The 16026-nt window shown below is 36.3% G+C and overlaps 1 protein-coding gene across 1 annotated transcript in view; it reads right to left on the bottom strand.

Moving 5' to 3' along the window:
• Positions 1–16026, bottom strand: part of PSMD1 (proteasome 26S subunit, non-ATPase 1) — a 106303-nt gene that overhangs the window by 73379 nt on the left and 16898 nt on the right. Inside the window, exons 9-16 of the mRNA XM_061188366.1 lie at positions 14939–15067; positions 13693–13781; positions 13142–13220; positions 12472–12645; positions 10478–10589; positions 9730–9926; positions 8657–8752; positions 6563–6627 (exon numbers count right to left, since the gene is read on the bottom strand). Of these exons, the coding sequence (XP_061044349.1) occupies positions 6563–6627; positions 8657–8752; positions 9730–9926; positions 10478–10589; positions 12472–12645; positions 13142–13220; positions 13693–13781; positions 14939–15067 (941 nt within the window). The remainder of the gene's footprint in view (positions 1–6562; positions 6628–8656; positions 8753–9729; positions 9927–10477; positions 10590–12471; positions 12646–13141; positions 13221–13692; positions 13782–14938; positions 15068–16026) is intronic.

Here is a 16026-nt window from a genome sequence, read left to right as displayed (position 1 = left end):
ATTTTATTTTTATGCTACTCACATAAATGGTGAATAAATGTAGCCTGAGGGAATCTGCAGTGAAGACAGCCCATATCTTAGCCTTTCCTTTTCAGGTTGACCCATTCTTTTTTTTTTTTTTTTTTTAATAAATTTATTCATTTATTTATTTATTTTGGCCGTGTTGGGTCTTCATTTTCTGTGCGAGGGCTTTCTCTAGTTGCGGCGAGCGGGGGCCACTCTTCATCACAGTGCACGGGCCTCTCACTATCGCGGCCTCTCTTGTTGTGGAGCACAGGCTCCAGACGCGCAGGCTCAGTAGTTGTGGCTCATGGGCCCAGTTGCTCCGCGGCTTGTGGGATCTTCCCAGACCAGGGCTCGAACCCGTGTCCCCTGCATTGGCAGGTGGATTCTCAACCACTGCACCACCAGGGAAGCCCCAGGTTGACCCATTCTTATGCCTCAACCTATTATTGCTCCATCCTTGCTCCCTTCCAGGCAACACAGTTTAAGAAAATTATCACAAGAAATATGCTGGCTATGGAGAAGCTCACTCAGCATAAGGGAACCAGGTATATAAAATTCAAATGGCAGAATCCTTTCCTAGAACATGGTTCTATTACAGATCTTATGGGCTCTACGTCATCTGCCAGAAAGAGTATACCTTACAAATTTAACTCCTAAATCATTAAAACTTTAGGCATTTTTGCCACAACTCTTTTTTCAGCAGTGTTAAGGGTGGGTTATCTCCGCATGAAAGGATGCTTAACATCACTAATCATTAGAGAAATACAAATCAAAACTACAATGAGGTATCACCTCACACCAGTCAGAATGGCCATCATCAAAAAAACTACAAACAATAAATGCTGGAGAGGGTGTGGAGAAAAGGGAAACCTCTTGCACTGTTGGTGGGAATGTAAATTGATACAGCCACTATGGAGAACAGTATGAAGGTTCCTTAAAAAACTAAAAGTAGAACTACCATACTACCCAGCAATCCGACTACTGGGCATATACCCTGAGAAAACCATAATTCAAAAGGAGTCATGTACCACAATGTTCATTGCAGCTCTATTTACAATAGCCAGGACATGGAAGCAACCTAAGTGTCCATCGACAGATGAATGGATAAAGAAGATGTGGTATATATATACAATGGAATATTACTCAGCCATAAAAAGAAACGAAACTGAGTTATCTGTAGTGAGGTGGATGGACCTAGAGACTGTCATACAGAGTGAAGTCAGAAAGAGAAAAACAAATACCATATGCTAACACATATATATGGAATCTAAAAAAAAAATGGTTCTGCAGAACCTAGGGGCAGGACAGGAATAAAGATGCAGACATAGAGAATGGACTTGAGGACACAGGAAGGGGGAAGGGTAAGCTGGGATGAAGTGAGAGAGTGGCATGGACATATATATACACTACCAAATGTAAAATAGCTAGCTAGTGGGAAGCAGCCGCATAGCACAGGGAGATCAGCTCGGTGCTTTGTGTCCACCTAGAGGGGTGGGATAGGGAGGGTGGGAGGGAGACACAAGAGGAAGGAGATATGGGGATATAGGTATATGTAAAACTGATTCACTTTGTTATACAGCAGAGACTAACACAACATTGTAGAGCAATTATACTCCAATAAAGATGTTAAAAAAAAAAAGGGGGTGGGTTATCTCGAATAAGAGGCAAAATAATTTACGTTCCTTAAAAAAAAAAAAAAATCATTCTTATCTATTTTGGTTCCAGTCTCTAATATGAAGTGTTTGGCGTATGTTAAGATTTACATTCTTGCCAAGTCAGAGATTAAGTTTTCAGATATCACTCCAACAGTATTCCAAACTGTGTCTTAGGTATCTGATGGCATATAAAATTGTTTCAGAAAATTTAAATACTAGAGATGGCAATCTTACTGGCAAAGCTCTATCCCCAGACAATCTAGATTAGAAGGAATATCTTCCCACATGCTCTATACTGACTTCAAATTTGTGTATGTGCTTAAACATATGCACACCTACAGAATTAACTATAAGACCTTTAAACTGTTCAGCTTCAATTCCTGAAAAAAAATTCCTTGCTTACAGTTAGCTGAGAGCTAATGAGAGATCATTCTAGTATTTCCAGAAGATTCTAGAAAAAGAAATACAACTCCAATATAAACTATTCCTGAAAAAGTACAACAAAGTACAAAATTTTTAGCATTTTGATACATAACTGATATTTCTATTTTAAAATATTTTAAGGAAGTCTGTATTTAAAAGCAAATCTCGAAGTTAACCACCGCTATGGCAACAAAGGGACTCTCTTTAATAGTCCTACCTTCAAAGAAAAGGAATAGACTGTACCTATTTAGAAGAATAATTTTGAAAAAAAATTTTTTCACTCTATTCCATATTTATTGTTAATTGAATGCGAGGCGAAAACAAAGATGCAGATAGAAGGAAGAATTGAAAAAACAAGGAAGTTACAGCATCCAGACACTGAGGCAGAAACAGAAAACAGCACACAGAGAATATGTACCAAATTGATATAAAATTGTGAATGGAGATATTGTAAAGATAATTTATGCATTTGGTGGTAACTATTTGATTGCTAGGATTCCTTCAAATGCTAAGGATCTATGATGATGCAACACATTTCTATTCAAGAAACCATTTTCGTGGTCTAAAAAATATCTGCACCAAGAATCTCCCTCTGATCTTGTGAGATCCATCCATATCTGCAAGTAAATTAATGTATAAATTGAGAAATATTTAGTGTTATATTGTAAGCTTAAGTCATAGCAAAGATGACTACGGATATTGAAGATTATCTAATTTTAAGAAAGGTCTATATCAGACCATCAACTTGTTCACCATTATAGCAACTTAATTTTAACAAGTATATAAAAACTAATACTTCTATTAGCCTCTTTCTTCATTTTCCTTTCCGATGTGAAGATGAAATAATTCAGATTGTTCAATTCCAACTGAGTTTTCAGTCAGTGCCAAGCACAGTACTGTACAGAGTTGTGATAATAAATCTGCTGACTAGACTAATAACAATGGACCCACGAATCACCTAATTGTTGGATAAAAAATACACTAGGTTCATTTCAACTTGGCAAGAATGTTTTTCAATTTAATTTTCTATTTTTATCATATAGATTATGAACATATAACCCACAAATACCAGGAGAAAGAAATAGTGAAAATACTACAACTCCCTGGACTATCCTAAGAATAAAGGAGATAATATACATTAAAATTTTTAGTTTCTTACAAAGACAATTTCACCTTAGTTGCTGAAGTACAAATACGTGTTTACTGATATGTTTTCAGTATTTGTGTCCAATAAGTACACTTTAAAAGAAGTTTTAAAAATTAAGAAGAAATAAATCCTTAAAACACAATTCAAGGGGGCCAAATGTCTGTGGTTATTTTAAAAGTGACATTTAAAAGGGAAGAAATGATAAAATGGAGCACACTAAGAAAGCAACCGATGACACATCAGAAAACATTTACTAATTCTTAGGATACAGGACAGAAACTTTCCAAATATTAAACTTAATAAGGAAATTTGAGAATAAAAATGTTCTATCAGAGCCACTCAGAAAGAAGGCGCTCTGAAGGAAAGGCATGGTAGAGAAAGCATTGGTCTATCCTGAGACCTGTTTTGAATTTCTGTTCTACCATTCAGCTCTATGACAACAGCAAGTTTTGTTAACAATTTTGGAATTCAATTTTCTTCTCTTTAAAAAAAATGGGAATACTGTTTTATTTCTAAGGTTTTTTTCACCTTTAAAAATTATCACTCCAGGGAATTGACAACAATCTAAAATCAGAGAACTTGGTTTTAACTGCACCTCCTTAGACAAGTTGATTACATTTAATTTTCTTCATCCATGAAGTTTTAGACAAAGTTATCTCTAAAATCTTTTCCAGTTTCTACTTCTTATAAGAATCATATTATGAAGAAAAAAACAACAACAGCAACAGAACTCTGAATGGTCCCTTAGAAATAATGAGCACATAAACAACTCATTAGCTGGATCTGAGTATCATAAGTAGTAGAGATCTTAGCAAAGCCTAAAAGCAGCTCATGGAAGACATCTGCTGCTGAAACTGGGAATTGAGCACATGTGTAAGCTACAGTAAATAGAAGGGCAGAAATGAATTTTGATAATTAGAGAGCAAAGCACTGTCAGGTTAAAAATGGAAGAAAAACAGTTTTCACGAAAGCTCAACTTCCTGTGTGGCAGAATACACACACTAGGTGACTGATTTATATGATATAAAATATAAAGTGACTAATAGGAACAGTTAGCAGCCGACAATGAATAGATAAAACAAAGGAAGAGACCATCATGAGTAGGATTCTTTATACAGGCCAATAGTTACTAAGGGTACACCTAGAAGAATATAGTTTCCATATACAAATTATCTAGTTTTCCAATAAGAATTAAAAAAAAACCTCCCTGAATAGCAATAATAAAACCATTTGTTTCTGGTTTTCAACTGTGTCTAAACTCTAGCACAAAAATAAGGAAAGGTTAGCATCACAGGTTGGCTAGAATGATATGCCAAAGATGACAGGAAGGAAACAGAACTATTCAACTTCTATTTTGCTTCCATCTTTTGTCTCAGGAGAATGCTTTTTAGACCAGAAAGATAGAAGGTAATGTTGTTAATACTGATCAAAATGCAAAACAGGTGAAGAGACTGGGTGCCTTAAATGAGTTCAAGTCTCTAAGCTAAATGAATCACTTCCCTGAAACAGAACTTGTGAATATAATTGTAGAACCACTGTTGACAAATCTGAGCAAAAACAGAAATGGCAAAGATACAAAAGGACTGGGATTCCCTGGTGGCGCAGTGGTTGAGAATCTGCGGTTGAGAATCTGCCTGCCAATGCAGGGGACACGGGTTCGAGCCCTGGTCTGGGAAGATCCCACATGCTGCGGAGCAATTAGGCCCGTGAGCCACAACTACTGAGCCTGCGCGTCTGGAGCTTGTGCTCCGCAACAAGAGAGGCCGCGACAGTGAGAGGCCCGCGCACTGTGATGAAGAGTGGCCCCCTGCTCGTCGCAACTAGAGAAAGCCCTCGCACAGAAACGAAGACCCAACACAGCCAAAATAAATAAATAAATAAATAACGTTCCCTTAAAAAAAAAAAAAAGATACAAAAGGACTGTATGTAGCTAAATATTCCAATGTTCAAAAAGAGATAGGACTCAAGAAATTTAAACTATGGAGTCTGTTGTAGATCTTTTGAAAAAATGTGGAATAGCTTAACACAAATAGGTTTTATCAGATCTCAGAAAAGGAATCAATGAACACGTGATACTTCTATGAATTTACTAAAAACAATAATAACCAATTAACCACATAATCTGTTTTAGAGGTACCAGACTAGTAGATCTGTATAAATACTACGTCTTTAGGATTTAGTGAAAGTTCTCTAGCGTCTTTGTGAACAAGTTAGACAAATGAGGGTTAGAGGTAATACAGTGAAGGAGATTAGTATTTTGTTCAACAACCTCATTCAACAAAACTGACTGGTGTAAGGAGAAACCTATTAACATGCTATATGGATGTGTGCTTTGCTGTTTTATTCAACATTTTTATCCACAATAGGAAAAAAATATTTAGTGCCTGCAGTAACTTCCTATCTTGCATCTTAGAGAAGGTCCTCTAACCAGTTCACAGTGGATGTTGAGTAAATATTTGTTGGAAAAAAAATACATATATATACCTATACCAAAGATTAAAAGTACATGAAACTCATCTTACATGTACCTTCAGAACTTATTTTACTGTGTAATTTCATCACAAGTAAACTCTAATAAGCAGTGCCCAAAAACGAGCTGAAAGAAATACTTTTAATTTTCCTATGTTGCATTTTAAGATAAAGTACCTCAGTGAAAAGAAACAGTGTATATGAGATTGGAGAGAAGAACTATTGTAAGAAGTACTACTGCATCTACCACCACTAACTATTACAATTGCCACTACTCATACACACTTGAATAGCACTTACTAGTGCCAAATACTGTTCCAAGGGCTTTAGACATAGTAATTCACTTAACTGTCAAAAAACAGTCTTAGGTACTATTACTATACCCTTAGGAATCCGAAGTTCAAAGACGCTAAGTAACAAGCCCAAAGTCACTCAGCTAGTAAGTGACAGGGCCAAGATTCAATCCTGGCAGACTGGTTTCAGAGTGTGTCCTCTAAATCACAACCATACTATAATGCCAAGGGCATCTCCAAATCTGCAAATTTTTCACTCTTTTGCATTTAAACAAAACCTAATACCTTTCACTCTCATTAAAGAGCTTCAAGAACTCTGCAAGTCTGTGTGAGAGATAGCACCCCATATGAATTACCAATATACATGGGAAGAGGACTACTGCTTCTCAAAGAGCATCTCAGACTCTCAAAACATACTGGCTTCTTTTTCAGAGGAACAGTACTAACTTTATTGTTATATGGTCCTCACTCTAACCTAGATATGCTTCCTCAGATATTTAGTTTCTGTTTAATTACTAACTACAAATAGAAATGGAATATAAATAGAATCAGAAGTTAGAAATTATTACCTGAAGAGAATGAACCCAAGTGATTCTACTGCTGCCCTCCTGACATCGTCGTTAACATCACTTACCTAGGAAAAAATTTCAAGGATAATTACATTATACTACATGCATCCTATTACTACGTTCATTACATTACTAGAATAAACTGATATGAGAGGCCCACATCATTTAAATGTAAACTAGATCTCATTAGCATATTACTGTAGCCACCTCCCTAATTCATGGTTTCACTTTCAGCAGTTTCAGTTACCCACAGTCAACTGTGGTTTGAATATTTATTAAATGGAAAATTCCAGAAATAAACAATTCATAAGTTTTAAATTGCATGTCATTCTGAGTATTGTAATGAAATCTCACGCCATCCCACTCTGTCCCGCCTGGGATGTAAATCATCCCTTTGTTCAGTGTATCCAAGTTGTATATGCTATCCACACACTAGTCACATAGTAGCCCTCTCAGTTATCAGATCGATGCGGTATTGCAGTGCTTATATTCAAATAACCTTTATTTTACCTAATAATGGCCCCAAAGCACAGGAGTAGTGATGCTGCAATTCAGGTATTCTCTTACTGTGCCTAATTTATAAGTTAAACTTTATTACAGGTATGTATGTATGTATGTATGTATGTATATGAAAAAACATAGTATATGTACTATCCGTGGTTTCAGGCATCCCCTGGGGGTCTTGGAACATATACTCTGTGGGTAAGGGGGGACTACTGTATTCCTCTATTAGAATGTCTTACCCCAATTAAGAAAAATTCATCTGAGAATTTCTTCATTTCAAGGCTTAGAAGCCTTTATAGTTTGGTGAAGTTTAAGATGCAGGGCTACTTGTAAAGACTATTTCAGCTCTACCATAGCTTTTGTGGGCCACGTTGAAAATCTAACCATTACTTCAATGTTGTTTTCAAAACCATATGTCCTAACTCAAGCAAAATACAACCATCTATAACATACCACATGCTGCACTGATAAGTAATAAATTATTAATAAATATTGTGTCAATGTGAATATTTCTAGGAAGAAAGAAATAATAATAGCTCTAAACCCTTTCTGCATGGGAAGATGACCTTGGGTCTACCATCTCCCAGCACCAAGATGGTAGAAACCTACTGGGTTAAGACATATGGAACGTCCACTGTGTTATCAGGCAACATTATTTATCACTGAAAAACTGTACCTGGATTGGGTGACTCTGAGTGGAAAAAGCCTGTTGGAAAACATGGGCATTGGCTTTCCTGTGCAACGTGTCTCTTGTCATAGAGCATGTCCCTTAGGGGTACCTGGAAGCTAACTTCACAGGCTGTAAAAAGAAGTCATTCCTATTGTTCATTAGATTTCCCTACCTGGGGTGGCTGCACACAATCACATGGTCTTTTTTTTTTTAAGCACAATAAAAGAGTTTAATAAGGTGTCCAGTTTACAAAATAAATCTATAAAAATCAATAGCTTTTGTTTTACACCAATAATAACCTGGCAGAAAATGTAATGGGAGGAAAATTCCATACACGATCATAACAATAAATATGAAATACCCAGGAACAATTCTCCTGAGGTGTGTTTAAGTCCTAGACGAATGCTTTACAATTTATTTGCAGACGGGAAGACATATCATGTTCCTTAAAGGGAGCAGCTGATTACGCAGTTTGAATTTTCTGTGTTGTAACTCTCATTACACTTGTATTAATTTGTTCTGGCATCTGTATTCCCCACGATGCTGTAAGCTCAATGATGCCAAAGACTCCGAGTCATTCCCTGCTGTGTTCTAGTGCACGTCCAAGTTCCTGGATCCATTCACACGGTCTTGTCCCTTATAAATGAGGGTGCCCCTTGGAATAGAGTTTCAGAAGTTGCCCCTAAATGACTTTAAGGACTTTCATTCAAATAGACACACTGTTATCCTTTCCTGTATCCTTCTGAAAAGCTAAGTGAACCTGGCGCTAGGTTACGGCTGACTGTGCTCCATGAATGAGAATCTGAACCTGGGGCCGCTGGTGGTAGTTATGTGGTGTGGGTGTGCAGTCATCAGCACATTTAGTGTCCGCCTGCAAACTTTCTCTTCCATGTCTATCCAAGAAAGGTCAGAGTACTTACAGCAACGTGTAGCAGGCGGCGAATAGCTTTGTTGTTACCTGAACCACAATAAGCCATGGCCACGGTATACATTCCAGATCGTCGAAGAATTGGATCCTAAGAAATAATTCAATGTCAATCATCAACTTATTTCAGATAGTAACTTCTACAGGCTTAGTTTCATCCATCAGGGGAGTTGGTTTTAGGTAAGAAATGATGAACTCAAGGAGCACCATTTTGTGGTTGGCAGTTCTCTAAACAAATGGAGAATTAAAAGACTCTAATATGGTAGTAGTTAACTGCTTTTAATTCCCAATATTCTGTGCAACATGCCTATGCTGCCTCACACTTTTTAGAAAGTATAAACTCAAGCCCAATACCAACACTCACTGCCCTAAGATTCTCAACTTCCATTTGTCAAACAACAAAGAAGCTTGCTTCTAATTCTACATTCTAACTTGCTTTTACCTTACCACTTAATTCTTGGGCACTGAGCATTGAGTGGAAGAGATACGGAGTCTGACAGTTGAGCAAAATAATTAGTGGTTTTATCAACAAACTATAGCAGTGGATGTTTTTATCAGATTACAGAGGACAGTACCGTTTACCACTGACTACCTACCATATACAATACCACTGTAAAAACAAAACAAAAGGCAAAGGAAAAAAATCTCACCCAAATAAATAAGTATAGAGATTGGCACTGTTTCTTGATGAAAAAACAATGAAGTAAACTTTATATCTTATTAAATGATTATGAAATCATCCCCAAAACATTATTTCTAAAAGAAATCAACTTATATATTTCTAAAGAACTTTTCTAAATCTGCTTATTTGAAAATCACTGAAGTCTTGATTAAATTTAAAATTCTCAAATTAGCCCTGCTCACCTCTTTTAATCAGTGTTTTTCTTTCCTAAATTCTATTAGGCTTTATATATCTTTTGAGAAGTTTTATCAACAAATGTGCCTAAGAGTTCTGATAGGAATAGAGATAATTTCCAGTAAAGGTTAAGTGTTTCTGTAAATGCTGGATATAATAACCAGAGGGTGAGGAAATGCAGGGAAAAAAGGATGAATAATATGTGATCTCACCTTATCACGGCAGAGAGATTCAATGAGAGCATCAGCCTCTTCCATCCTCCCGTACATCACTAATGCTATGCCAACTGCAAGACCACGTAGAATCTTCTCATGTTGAGTTTCCTGTGCATAGCCAACCATGTCCTCAATAGCCTGGGCATTTTTAGAGCCCAACATAACCAAACCTAGGGCCAGGCCAGCTGCTTCCCCTAGTGAGTGAAAAGCAAAACATTAAAGAGTAAGAGTCATGTATGTAAAGTAAATAAAACATATCCTATTGGAAGTGCTAACTATTAGCATCAACTATCAAAACAACCACTAGCTTCTGAGAGCATTTTTTCAAGTCATCAGATATAAAGAAGAATAGTTTATGTGGAAGTACATCCATATATTTACAGCTATTTTCCTTTTAAATCTTGATAGGATACACTACCAAATCCTACAGTGATTTCAAAGGAGACATTATGGCAATATTTTTTCTACATTATCACCAAGCAGTATAGACAGCCCCAGGATACAAGCAGATCACTCTAATAAACTTCTATTTATAAAAGTCAGTTATACAGACATACACACAAGATATACCATTTTAAAAAGCCTATATATCACAAAACATATTTTTATAAGATGAGTTTGATAAATGGGGCAAATAGAGAAATCTATTAGATTTTTAAGAGACCACAAAATATAGGTAGAAAACAAATATTACAGTTACATTAATTAATCCTAGAGTTTGTCATCTTTGGAAAGAATCACTTACCTGTCACAGCATCATCCTGATAAAGGTTTGTTTTTAGCAAATCATACACATCCTGGCGTGCAGTCCCCATGGCAGCCAAACCAAGGCCCAGACTGCCACCATGTCGAACAATCTAAAGAAAAAGGATGGGCTCCATTTATTTGGTACACTGCACTTAAAATCCAAGCTTTCATTCAAATTTCAAAATACACTGTGATATTAGGCATGGAAAGCAGCTGGCCTAGGAAGTATGATCAAAGGATACAGAGGGCCAGTGGTAATCTCACCAATTTCAGTTTCAAAAGAATGCTGCTTGCTGATGCAAAATAGCAAAATAATAGTGAGTTGAGAAGGAAATGAAAAAAATGAAAGTGGAGACAGTACAGCTCTCTTTTAATAAATTTACATGAGAAGGGGAGGAGAAAGATGACAACAACTAAAAGGGAGAAGCAAGTGGTGAGGAAAGATTTTTTTAGGATAGGTGAGACCTGAAGATGCTTGTGGACTGAGGGAGGCAGCATAGAAGGAAACTGAAGATAGAGGAGAAAAAAGTTTCTTCATAACTTCATGGTTATGAATAAAGTGGGAGAAAATGGTGTCAAGACCAAAAGTTAGTCTTTATTTGAAGAACACTTTTGTGGTGATCTGTTACTTTTGAATGTACAGTATCCTCTTATTGGTGACAGCACCCCATTCCTGCTTGGGGAATATTCCTCCCCACTGGTTCGTGTCTTGGTGGGACCACCACTTAAAATAAGCTCCCATCTTCCCCTAGCAGAAGTGTGGGCCTGTGACCCAAGACAGGCCAATCAGATGCTCCTCTGGAATTTTAATCTTTCTTAGGTGGAATGACCCAAGGACCAAAAACATTTCAAGTTCATTCACCCTGACAGCAGTGCCCTGAAGAGATGATCCCATTAGTTCCTGTTATCTAGATTCCCAGAACTGCCCTGCCCTTAACCTTTGTGAGAACTGGTTCATCAGCCTTTCCTTTAATTAAATAAGCTACTTCCAATAAACTCCTTGTTTAAGCAGAGGGTTTTACTGCTGGTAACCAAAAAGTTTTATCTGACAAGAAAATTTTTACCTGAGACCAACAGAGGAAATGAGGTAGAGATATGTATAAACTATATGATTTGTGGATAGGGAGCTTATTAGCTGAGAAAGACCTTCCTACTGGCCTCAGTCTTTTCACTGAAGTAGGACAGAATTTTCTGGCTCACTTAGCTACTCTCCCAATAGCCTTCTAAAAGAGACTAACATAAAAGTTAAAGTCTAAAATCCTATGTGTCAAGGTTCCTTAAAAAAAGAACAGGGCTGCTTAGTAAGTTTTTCCAAAAGAGTTACATTTAAAAAATCATCAAAGATCAAACAAGCAAGAATTCTGATTCCCAAAAGAGTACATGCAATTTCTTTGGGCTTTAGTTTCCTGAAAAATAATAGAATTAGGCTAAATGATCACTAAAGTCACTTATATAACATAACAAGACTCTGAAGTGTGGGAATACAGCACATATTTTATCAATGTAAATATCTGGTACTTTATTTTGCTCCTCACACACAAGGTTTAAAGGACTGAGAAGCACAATTTTAGCTTATGGAGAAGGAGAGGAAACTACCTTCAAAAGAAAAGATTCTAGGGACTTCCCTGGTGGTGCAGTGGTTAAGACTCCATGCTCCCAATGCAGGGGGCCCGCGTTCGATCCCTGGTCAGGGAACTAGATCCCACATGCATGCCACAACTAAGAGTTTGTATGCCACAACTGAGGAGCCCATATGCTGCAACTAAGGAGCTGGCCAGCCATAACTAAGGAGCCCACAAGCCACAACTAAGGAGCCCACCTGCCACAACTAAGACCCACGCAACCAAATAAAGAAAGAAAGAAAAGATTCAATGAGAACAGTACTGGTTTGGGAATCCTACAAAATTTCTATTCACTAAAATAATTCGGCAAATATAATGTGTCCCTGGACTCTTAAGTAATGGGAATTCATTTTTCCATTCTAATACTTACATCATTGCTGGCATTCTTAAGCTGGTTAAGCAGATAGTCAATTATATCACCACCATGATTGGCATGAATGAGACCTAGTGCATAGAGACCTCCACCTTCCTGATAGGCTGATCCTGGAGAGGTGTCCTTGGGAAGATATGTTGCCATTAACTGTAATGCTTCCTTCTCATGACCCTGTAAATTTGAGCCACCACAAAGGTGTCAGTAAAGGAAAGTTAGAGAAAAGAAGATGTAACATTTTCTATGATTATTGCTTTTTCTCCAGAGTGAAGGGGGAAGTGGGGCTCTCTCCTAAGCAACTTTATCACTCACACAAGAAGACAGACTTTATATGACCCAGTCACATCCTGGTTAGAAACAAATGCTGCAATTCCCATCCCCTCCTTGTTTTATAACAGTTCCCCAAATTCATCTTAGACAATGCAAATAACTTATTTCAATTCATTTTGAGAAATGTCTTAGCTAGTCTTCACAGGAAAAAGATTTCCACTTTTTATAAAAAAAAAACAAACACACATTTCTTCTTTACTTTATCCTTCCCTGTATGAGGACTGATCCAATTTAACAAAATGTACCTGTCAATGAATTATAGTAAACTTTAGTTTTTTTCTTAACTCCAGGAAAATTGCTTCTGTTCTGATGCCTGCTCACAGTGATCGGTATATATTACCTTATGAATTACACCCAAACTGGCCGTGGCTGTAAATTTTGCCCAGTTAGTGGCTCTGGCTAACCATTCCAAGTTATCTCTGTAAGAAAAGGAAATTCAGCAACACTACTGAAATGAATTCCATAAAGCTTTTTATAATGCTAATGTCAAAGCATTAAAATGTTCACCTTGAACTGTTACAAATCATTTTACTTTATGGATCTCAAGTTACTGATGATTCCATTTTACCTCCTAAGTTGTTAATATTTTGAGGACTTTTAAAAAATGCATGACATGTAATTCCACTATGAACAAAAGCAAAACTGTATCAAATTTCTAAGCTTAATGTATTTCATTCAAAAACCTATATTCAAGGCAACTAATAAAGAAAATTAATTTTACCTCAAAACAAGTAGGCATATGCAATTAAAAAAATTTATAAAATAGAAAAGTAGAATTTAAAATTCAGGACTGTCAGGCAGGGAAAGTTTCCCACATCCATGTGACAATGTCAACAGAGTCTCTGTCAAAGACAATTTTAAACCAAAGTGGGAAACTACAAGCATATTTACCTAAGAAACTGGTCACTGGTAGTCCCACAGTGCATAAAAGAGTTTGCTATAACAGTTGCTGTGTGACACACAGAGTTCCTTACTGCATCCTACAAAAACAAATACAGATTTTTAATATTAGCAAAGTATTCATACAAACGCAAGCTTGCACGTGAACACACACAGTTAAGAGGCCCTGTTTTGCGGTGAAAACATGAATAAACTGAACTGGTATTTAACATACGAATCTTGGATATTTCTTTCATAAACATTAAATAGCTAGCTTATAAAAAACAAGCAAGTCAAACAAAGTTTTATTTGTGGTCTTAACTTGAGGTCAGTAGTAGATTTTAGGTAGGAATTTACGCAGCAGATTTTCTAATTTTTGGTTTCTGAATAGTTTGCCATTTCTCTTCAGTATCTTGCTCAAGGTCTCCAAAGTATTGGGGTAACCTGAGGAGCAATGCTGCACCTCTTCTGGCACTGTAACTCTGGCAATCACCAAAGTTATTTTGTTTATTTTTAATGAGACTGCATTATAAAGATAAACATCAGAAAATTGCCATAAATGCAAATTATATTATTCTTTTTGCCATCTGTAAAAATTATTTTGAAAGTCTGGAGAAGCATGATTACATATGCCTCAATCAAACAACTGCTTAGTAATGGAATAGTATATGACAATAAAAAATGAATAAATGACTTTGGGAAAGGATACTGGGTAAATAACACAGGCAAGGCAGGAAGATTTTTTGTACTATGTATCTTTTTATATTAAAACATTTTTTGAACCAGATGAATAGATAATCTGTTCAAAAATTAAAATTAATAATTGTTAGGATCAATATCTCAACAAAGGTTACAATATCAAGGTAAGAACCCCTATTCTCAAGGAGTTTGCAGTTCAGTGGGAAAAACAAACACACAAATAACCTGTATTAATGTTCTGATTGTGGTATTTGTCCAAATGCCACATGTATACATCCAAATAAAAGCTACCTTAAAAAAGTGGGACTAAAAAAAAAAAAAAAGCCACTAAACTTCCCAATGAGAGACTAGCACAAAAAACAGGAGCTCAATCAGTATTAATTCCCTTTCTTCTTCAACAAGATCAAGCATTTCTCCCATGGTTATTTTTTTAAAAATACTTATTTCCTTGATCAGGAATAAAATGCAACAAATTATTTAATAGGAAATAAATATAAGTACTTATTAAAGAAATAAATAAATATAAGAAAAAGGCCTCCATTACAGATGAATTTCCTACCTTTGTGTTTTTTAGAATCATGAGATCTGTGTTATTGTTTCGTATTAAAAACTGCAAATGTAACTCAATAGCCATTTCACCACTTAGAATTTTAATCATTTTCAAAGTCTGGTCCTTGGGCTCTGGACTCTGCCAAACAAACAAGAATGAAAATTATTGTATTACTGAAATCCAGTAAGCTAACTTTATTTTAACAGCCCTAAACCAGTGAAATTCACAGTCATACACACAACAAAACCCATATTTTAACAGTAGGATCTAGAAAACTCATGTATCATTTATTTGAGAGAAAGAGTAATTTATTTCTTTATTAGATGCCATTGAGATATGATACCAGCCTGATGGAAGAATGCTATTCATTCCAAACTCGCTTCCAATATAAAATATTTTAATATTAAAAAAAACTGTAAAAGAGTAACTAATTACTGGTGATATGCAAGGAGAACTATTTTATACACAGCTAACTTATAGTTTAGGTGAGAAACTCCCTCCTCCAAATTGAGAAAAAGCACCTTTAACCAACACATATATATGATCTCATGAACTACCAAGCCATCAACACAACTCTCCAACCACGTGAAAGAAGAGTTGAAATTTATACACCTGATAACCAGAAACCAAAAATCCTGATGGAGGAAACAGTTACATCCAACAGACCACTGTTCTAATCCTTGCCCCACTCTTCCACACACCATGAATACTAAAAATAAAGACAACTAAACTACCCCCTCCCCCTCTATGATAAGTTGCCATTTATTTGTTAGAAGCCATACTTTTTTTCTCACCCTGTGACAGGTAATTCAGAGTTATTCTGGACAGAGTTCATTCTTTGATAAGGATCTGAGGATTTGCTTTCTTCTAAGTCAAGTGCTTTCTGGGATTGATCTTTTTTCTTTTTTGGCCGTGCTGTGTGGCTTGTGGGATCTTAGTTCCCTGACCAAGGATTGAACCCAGGCCCTGTCAGCAGTGAAAGCGCCGAGTCCTAACCACTGGACCACCAGGGAATTCCCTGGGATGAATCTTTAAAATTTTACTTTTTATAGAAAATCCATTTTTATAAAATAACTTTGGTATCAAACTTAATAATA

This window comes from Eubalaena glacialis, chromosome 1 (assembly GCF_028564815.1).
Source record: "Eubalaena glacialis isolate mEubGla1 chromosome 1, mEubGla1.1.hap2.+ XY, whole genome shotgun sequence".
Taxonomy (NCBI): Eukaryota; Metazoa; Chordata; class Mammalia; order Artiodactyla; family Balaenidae; genus Eubalaena; species Eubalaena glacialis.
The sequence above is the reverse complement of the archived record's forward strand: the minus strand, read 5'-3'. Positions and strand labels throughout refer to the sequence as shown.